General features: G+C 45.6%; 1 protein-coding gene across 1 annotated transcript in view; it reads left to right on the plus strand.

Annotated features, from left to right (window-relative positions):
- Nucleotides 1-8,684, plus strand: part of LOC139420539 (uncharacterized) — a 98,979-nt gene that overhangs the window by 47,152 nt on the left and 43,143 nt on the right. The window contains 9 exon segments of the mRNA XM_071170734.1: nucleotides 18-146; nucleotides 1,579-1,937; nucleotides 2,058-2,204; nucleotides 5,000-5,055; nucleotides 5,175-5,237; nucleotides 5,327-5,449; nucleotides 5,539-5,661; nucleotides 5,751-5,873; nucleotides 5,963-6,190. Coding sequence (XP_071026835.1) covers nucleotides 18-146; nucleotides 1,579-1,937; nucleotides 2,058-2,204; nucleotides 5,000-5,055; nucleotides 5,175-5,237; nucleotides 5,327-5,449; nucleotides 5,539-5,661; nucleotides 5,751-5,873; nucleotides 5,963-6,190 — 1,351 coding nt within the window.

An 8,684-nucleotide genomic window follows, 5' to 3' on the forward strand; every position in this document is an offset into this window, starting at 1 on the left:
TCTGTGTCCTTCCAGAGGAAAGTCTGGACCATGAGGCCTTTGGGAAGGTCATGCAGGTGTCTGCCTTTGGCATCTACAGCTCTACAGGCTACGGAACTGTGGCTGTCAAGATGCTCAAAGGTACCTGCTTCCTTATGTTCATAAAGGTACCTGATTCCTTATGTTCATAAAGGTACCTGCTTCCTTATGTTCATAAAGGTACCTGCTTCTTATGTTCATAAAGGTACCTGATTCCTTATGTTCATAAAGGTACCTGATTCCTTATGTTCATAAATGTACCTGCTTCTTATGTTCATAAAGGTACCTGATTCCTTATGTTCATAAAGGTATCTGATTCCTTATGTTCATAAAGGTATCTGATTCCTTATGTTCATAAAGGTACCTGATTCCTTATGTTCATGAAGGTACCTGATTCCTTATGTTCATGAAGGTACCTGATTCCTTATGTTCATAAAGGTACCTGCTTCTTATGTTCATAAAGGTACCTGATTCCTTATGTTCATAAAGGTACCTGATTCCTTATGTTCATAAAGGTACCTGATTCCTTATGTTCATAAACGTACCTGATTCCTTATGTTCATAAAGGTACCTGCTTCTTATGTTCATAAAGGTACCTGATTCCTTATGTTCATAAAGGTACCTGCTTCCTTATGTTCATAAATGTACCTGCTTCTTATGTTCATAAAGGTACCTGATTCCTTATGTTCATAAAGGTATCTGATTCCTTATGTTCATAAAGGTATCTGATTCCTTATGTTCATAAAGGTACCTGATTCCTTATGTTCATGAAGGTACCTGATTCCTTATGTTCATGAAGGTACCTGATTCCTTATGTTCATAAAGGTACCTGATTCCTTATGTTCATAAAGGTACCTGCTTCTTATGTTCATAAAGGTACCTGCTTCTTATGTTCATTATTAAAGGTACATGCTTCCTTATGTTCATAAAGGTACCTGCTTCTTATGTTCATTATTAAAGGTACATGCTTCCTTATATGCATTATACCTCAGTCATGATATCTAAGAACAAATGAGGACCGTTAGAGTAGAGTAATACAAAAGTGAATAGAATATAACATGACTGTACTTTACTACCATAATGACTGAGGCATGTGCTGTATTTATAATGTGCTGTCCTGACTGCTGTCCACCAGAGGGGGCTACTCACAGTGAGCACAAGGCTCTGATGAATGTGGTCAAGCTGCTGTGAGCCTGCACCAAGGCCCAGCCACCCGAACCATGGATTGTTGCTATTGGCCCTTTTCCATCACTCAGACGCGGGCAGTATAGGAGCAACATGGCAAAAACTGTAAGACGGGCCAATAGCTTCTGCCCCCAGACCATCAGGCTTCTGAATTGCCACCACTAGTCAACCACCTGCCCCCCCCCCCCCCCCCTCCCCCCACTGCTCCCCATATGGACATTTCCCACCCCCCCAACAGACATTTACCCTGCCCCCACCCCAATGGGCATTTATTGTTGCCACATATTGTTATTTCTATTTTTATCGTTATCTATTTGTATAATTTGTATTGTTTTATTGTTTTATTTCACTTTCCCCTGCATGTTGGTGCTCAAGAGTGTCACTGTACCCTGTAATTACAAGCAGTGTGCACCTAATGGTGTCCTGGAGGGCAAGCAGTGTGCACCTAATGGTGTCCTGGAGGGCAAGCAGTGTACACCTAATGGTGTCCTGGAGGGCAAGCAGTGTGCACCTAATGGTGTCCTGGAGGGCAAGCAGTGTGCACCTAATGGTGTCCTGGAGGGCAAGCAGTGTACACCTAATGGTGTCCTGGAGGGCAAGCAGTGTGCACCTAATGGTGTCCTGGAGGGCAAGCAGTGTGCACCTAATGGTGTCCTGGAGGGCAAGCAGTGTGCACCTAATGGTGTCCTGGAGGGCAAGCAGTGTGCACCTAATGGTGTCCTGGAGGGCAAGCAGTGTGCACCTAATGGTGCGTTGGGCTGAGCGTACCACTGTCTGTAGTGCCTTGCGGTCCGGGGTGCTGGAGTTGCCGTACCAGGATGTGATGCAGCCCGGCATTATCCCCTCGGGGACAGGCCGAATTTCTTCAGCATTCTGAGGTTGAACAGTCGCTGTCGAGCCATCTTCACGGCGGTGTCTGTGTGGTTTGACCATCTGAGCTCCTCAGAGATGTGTACTCCGATTATGTTTTTGACCGTCTCCACGGTGGCCCCATTGATGAGGTTCAGGGCGTGTCCAGCCTGGTTCCTCCTGAAGTCCACAATCAGCTTCTTTGTTTTTCTGACATTGAGGGAGAGGTTGTTTACCTGACACCACACCATCATAGTGCCTACCTCCTCCGTGTAGGCCGTCTCGTCGTTGTTGGTAATCAGGCCTAATACTGTCGTGTCGTTTAGCGAATTTGATGATGTAGTTGGAATTGTGTGAGGCTAATGTTATCAGTGTGGAGGAGGTAATGTTGCCTACCTTCATCACCATCAGGAAGTCCAGGACTCAGGTGCACAGGGCTTTGGGTAAATCAGTGTTTCCCCTAGGATTTTTTTCAGCAGTGGTGGAAAGGGTAATGACATTGCTACTAGCGTTAGCGCAATGACATGCTAGCAGTGCCATAGACTTCCAGTCATTGAACCAACGACTGTCCATTGTTGCAAAGTAGGCAACAATTTTGCATGAATATAGGGGAAACACTTGGAAACACAGATCTCCATTGATAAGACATCCTGTCTACACTGAGTATACCACAAATTAGGAACACCTTCCTAATATTGAGTTGCGCCTCCCCCACTCCCCACCCCCACCCTTTTGCCCTCAGAACAGCCTCAAATGATCGGGGCATGGCCCGAACAGGGTGTTAAATACGCTCCACAGGGATCCTGAACGTTGTTGTTTCCAATGCTTCCCAAAGTTGTGTCAAATTGGCTGAATGGCATTTGGGTGGTGAACCTTTCTGAATACACACGGGAAACTGTTGAGTGTGAAAAACCATCAGCATTGCAGTGCTTGACACAAACCGGTACGCCTGGCACCTACTATCAAATCAAATCAAATTTTATTTGTTACATACACATGGTTAGCAGATGTTAATGCGAGTGTAGCGAAATGCTTGTGCTTCTAGTTCCGACAATGCAGTAATAACCAACAAGTAATTTAACCTAACAATTTCACAACAACTACCTTATACATAAAATATATATATATATATATATATTAAAACTTATTATAAAATATATGAATGAGTGATGGTACAGAACGGCATAGGCAATATGCAGTAGATGGTATCGAGTACAGTATATACAGTACATATGAGATGAGTAATGTAGGGTATGTAAACATTATATTAAGTGGCATTGTGGCTAGTGATACATTTTTTACATCAATTTTTCCAATATTAAAGTGGCTGGAGTTGAGTCAGTATGTTGGCAGCAGCCACTCAATGTTAGTGGTGGCTGTTTAACCGTCTGATGGCCTTGAGATAGAAGCTGTTTTTCAGTCTCTCGGTTCCAGCTTTGATGCACCTGTACTGACCTTGCCTAATGGATGATAGCGGGGTGAACAGGCAGTGGCTCGGGTGGTTGTTGTCCTTGATGATCTTTATGGCCTTCCTGTGACATCGGGTGCTGTAGGTGTCCTGGAGGGCAGGTAGTTTGCCCCGATGATGCGTTGGGCAGACCACGCCACCCTCTGGAGAGCCCTGCAGTTGTGGGCAGTGCCGTTGCCTTACCAGGCTGTGATACCAGGCTGTGCCCACAACTGCAGGGCTCTCCAGAGGGTGGTGTGGTCTGCCCAACGCATCACCGGGGCAAACTACCTGCCCTCCAGGACACCTACAGCACCCGATGTCACAGGAAGGCCATAAATAGCCACCACTAGGCAGCTTCTACCAAGTTATGTAGCCCTGCACCTTAGATGCTGCTGCACTATATACATAGACTTGAAATCACTGGCCACTTAATAATGGAACACTAGTCACTTTAATAATGTTTACATATTTTTGCTTTACTCATCTCATATGTATATACTGTATTCTATTCTACTGTATTTTAGTCTATGCCACTCTGACATTGCTCATCCTAATATTTATATATTCCCTTATTCCATTATTTTACTTTTAGGTTGTATGTATTGTGTGTATTGTTGTGAATTGTTAGATACTACTGCACTGTTGGAGCTGGAAACACAAGCATTTCGCTACACCCGCGATAACATCTGCTAAACATGTGTATGTGACAAATAAAATTTGATTTGGATTTTTATTCACGTGGTCCTTCTATGTCATGGAAAGAGCAGGTGTTCTTAATGTTTTGAGTACTCAGTGACTATGTCTATGCTGTGAAGTGCATCAAGAAGGTGTCAGTGTCACACTAACAGACCTATCTCACAGCCAACTCTTATTTCCTCTTATGGATCTACAAAATTAACCTCAAGCACGCAAACACATAGACTCACTTCTGCAATCAATTTATGTTCTGTGGTATTAACTGTAATAAGAGCAAGAGTGACATTATACTCAAATCTGTAGTTCTGAGTATCTAGTTCTCTATGATTCATGTAAACACTCACAGTGCGTGTTTTTAGAATCAGCTCATTCCATATCTGTACACACTGAACTCCAGTTTACACCACTAAACACACTATGCTTGATTTACATTTGGTTGAGTTGTCAACTGATGTGAATTCATCATGAAATCAACAACAAAATATCACCATGTCATTGAATTTGGGTTAAACATTGGGAGAAAAAAAAACAAAAAAATGGCCGTATGTTGCTGACTTTTTACAAATCCAATCAGTTTTCCACGTTGATTCAACGTCGTCACATAGATTTCTGGGGTTGAAATGACGTGGAAACAACATTCATTCAATCAGTGGGATAACACACTGCATTAGAACCTTAAGTCAACTATCACTCTATGTTGACTACTAGCACTACCAAAACACACTAATCACAACTCACTCACTCACTCACTCACTCACTCACTCACTCACTCACTCACTCACTCACGGGTGTGTCCACCAGTGAGAGCAGCACCAGCTCAGGGTTCAAGGAGCAGAGAGAGAGTATAGAGGATGTGGGTAAGAGAGAGAGTATAGAGGAGGGGGGTAAGAGAGAGAGTATAGAGGAGGGGGGTAAGAGAGAGACGAGCCAAAAAGTTTATCTACACATCATTTGATCTCTCTCTTTCTCTCTCCAGGTGTCTCCAAGTGTCCTCTGCTCCTGGAGAATCTCATGTCCTGCAGTTTCCAGGTGTCTCCAAGTGTCCTCTGCTCCTGGAAAATCTCATGTCCTACAGTTTCCAGGTGTCTCCAAGTGTCCTCTGCTCCTGGAGAATCTCATGTCCTACAGTTTCCAGGTGTCTCCAAGTGTCCTCTGCTCCTGGAGAATCTCATGTCCTACAGTTTCCAGGTGTCTCCAAGTGTCCTCTGCTCCTGGAGAATCTCATGTCCTACAGTTTCCAGGTGTCTCCAAGTGTCCTCTGCTCCTGGAGAATCTCATGTCCTACAGTTTCCAGGTGTCTCCAAGTGTCCTCTGCTCCTGGAGAATCTCATGTCCTACAGTTTCCAGGTGTCTCCAAGTGTCCTCTGCTCCTGGAGAATCTCATGTCCTACAGTTTCCAGGTGTCTCCAAATGTCCTCTGCTCCTGGAGAATCTCATGTCCTACAGTTTCCAGGTGTCTCCAAGTGTCCTCTGCTCCTGGAGAATCTCATGTCCTACAGTTTTCAGGTGTCTCCAAGTGTCCTCTGCTCCTGGAGAATCTCATGTCCTACAGTTTCCAGGTGTCTCCAAGTGTCCTCTGCTCCTGGAGAATCTCATGTCCTGCTGTTTCCAGGTGTCTCCAAGTGTCCTCTGCTCCTGGAGAATCTCATGTCCTACAGTTTCCAGGTGTCTCCAAGTGTCCTCTGCTCCTGGAGAATCTCATGTCCAACAGTTTCCAGGTGTCTCCAAGTGTCCTCTGCTCCTGGAAAATCTCATGTCCTACAGTTTCCAGGTGTCTCCAAGTGTCCTATGCTCCTGGAGAATCTCATGTCCTACAGTTTCCAGGTGTCTCCAAGTGTCCTCTGCTCCTGGAAAATCTCATGTCCTGCAGTTCCAGGTGTCTCCAAGTGTCCTCTGCTCCTGGAGAATCTCATGTCCTACAGTTTCCAGGTGTCTCCAAGTGTCCTCTGCTCCTGGAGAATCTCATGTCCTACAGTTTCCAGGTGTCTCCAAGTGTCCTCTGCTCCTGGAGAATCTCATGTCCTACAGTTTCCAGGTGGCTCGAGGCACGGAGTTATACTCAAGACTTGGCTTGAGTATAACTGGTGTGCGTTTGTCTGTAGTTACAGCACCATGTTGGCATGCTGGGAGGCTAACCCCTCAGCCCATCCCACCTTCACTGGCTTACTGGAATCACTGGGAGATCTGCTGGAGGCACGGGCTCAAAAGGTAACAAACACATGAATGCACACACCCAGCTGTTTGTGTGTGATAAGGATGGGAAGGACTACATTTCAGTGTACACACAGACTCGCCAGCCTGGGCTAAGACAGTAGGTAGAGTCCTATGGGTTGTAGTTGGTCATGTTTTCATAGTGTGGGTTGTCTGTCCCAGCTACATGAACACCAGGAGCACAGCAACACTCAGGACCTTTAAGGAGCTGCCATGAAAGAGCCTGCCTGGTCCTAACGTGAGGACTCACACACACCTGCCTGACCACTCCATCTAACTACTCTGTCAGTCCTTTACCCCTCCCTCTATCTACTCCATCAGTCCTTTACCCCTCCCTCTAACTACTCCATCAGTCCTTTATCCCTCCCTCTATCTACTCCATCAGTCCTTTATCCCTCCCTCTAACTACTCCATCAGTCCTTTATCCCTCCCTCTAACTACTCCATCAATCCTTTATCCCTCCCTCTATCTACTCCATCAGTCCTTTATCCCTCCCTCTATCTACTCCATCAGTCCTTTACACCATCAGTCCTTTATCCCTCCCTCTATCTACTCCATCAGTCCTTTATCCCTCCCTCTATCTACTCCATCAGTCCTTTATCCCTCCCTCTAACTATTCCATCAGTCCTTTATCCCTCCCTCTAACTACTCTATCAGTCCTTTATCCCTCCCTCTATCTACTCCATCAGTCCTTTATCCCTCCCTCTAACTACTCCATCAGTCCTTTATCCCTCCCTCTATCTACTCCATCAGTCCTTTATCCCTCCCTCTAACTACTCCATCAGTCCTTTATCCCTCCCTCTAACTACTCCATCAGTCCTTTATCCCTCCCTCTAACTACTCCATCAGTCCTTTATCCCTCCCTCTATCTACTCCATCAGTCCTTTATCCCTCCCTCTATCTACTCCATCAGTCCTTTACCCCATCAGTCCTTTATCCCTCCCTCTATCTACTCCATCAGTCCTTTATCCCTCCCTCTAACTACTCCATCAGTCCTTTATCCCTCCCTCTATCTACTCCATCAGTCCTTTATCCCTCCCTCTAACTACTCTATCAGTCCTTTATCCCTCCCTCTATCTACTCCATCAGTCCTTTATCCCTCCCTCTATCTACTCCATCAGTCATTTACCCCTCCCTCTAACTACTCCATCAGTCCTTTACCCCTCCCTCTAACTACTCTCAGTCCTTTACCCCTCCCTCTAACTACTGCATCAGTCCTTTCCTCGTCCCTCTATCTACTCCATCAGTCCTTTACCCCTCCCTCTAACTACTCCATCAGTCCTTTATCCCTCCCTCTATCTACTCCATCAGTCCTTTACCCCTCCCTCTAACTACTCCATCAGTCCTTTATCCCTCCCTCTATCTACTCCATCAGTCCTTTATCCCTCCCTCTATCTACTCCATCAGTCCTTTATCCCTCCCTCTAACTACTCCATCAGTCCTTCATCCCTCCCTCTAACTACTCCAGCAGTCCTTTATCCCTCCCTCTAACTACTCCATCAGTCATTTACCCCTCCCTCTAACTACTCCATCAGTCCTTTCCTCATCCCTCTAACTACTCTATCAGTCCTTTACCCCTCCCTCTAACTACTCCATCAGTCCTTTCCTTGTCCCTCTATCTACTCCATCAGTCCTTTACCCCTCCCTCTAACTACTCCATCAGTCCTTTATCGCTCCCTCTAACTACTCCATCAGTCCTTTACCCCCCCCCTCTAACTACTCCATCAGTCCTTTATCCCTCCCTCTAACTACTCCATCAGTCCTTCATCCCTCCCTCTAACTACTCCAGCAGTCCTTTATCCCTCCCTCTAACTACTCCATCAGTCATTTACCCCTCCCTCTAACTACTCCATCAGTCCTTTCCTCGTCCCTCTAACTACTCTATCAGTCCTTTACCCCTCCCTCTAACTACTCCATCAGTCCTTTCCTTGTCCCTCTATCTACTCCATCAGTCCTTTACCCCTCCCTCTAACTACTCCATCAGTCCTTTATCGCTCCCTCTAACTACTCCATCAGTCCTTTACCATCCCTCTAACTACTCCATCAGTCCTTTACCATCCCTCTAACTACTCCATCAGTCCTTTACCATCCCTCTAACTACTCCATCAGTCCTTTACCCCCCTCTAACTACTCTATCACTCCTTTACCCTGCCACTTATCACTCCATCATTCCCTTTTCCCTGTCTATATCACTCCATCATTTCCTTTTCCCTGTCTATATCACTCCATCATTTCCTTTTCCCTGTCTATATCACTCCATCATTCCCTTTTCCCT

The sequence above is a fragment of the Oncorhynchus clarkii genome, chromosome 11, assembly GCF_045791955.1.
Source record: "Oncorhynchus clarkii lewisi isolate Uvic-CL-2024 chromosome 11, UVic_Ocla_1.0, whole genome shotgun sequence".
NCBI classification, from domain to species: Eukaryota; Metazoa; Chordata; class Actinopteri; order Salmoniformes; family Salmonidae; genus Oncorhynchus; species Oncorhynchus clarkii.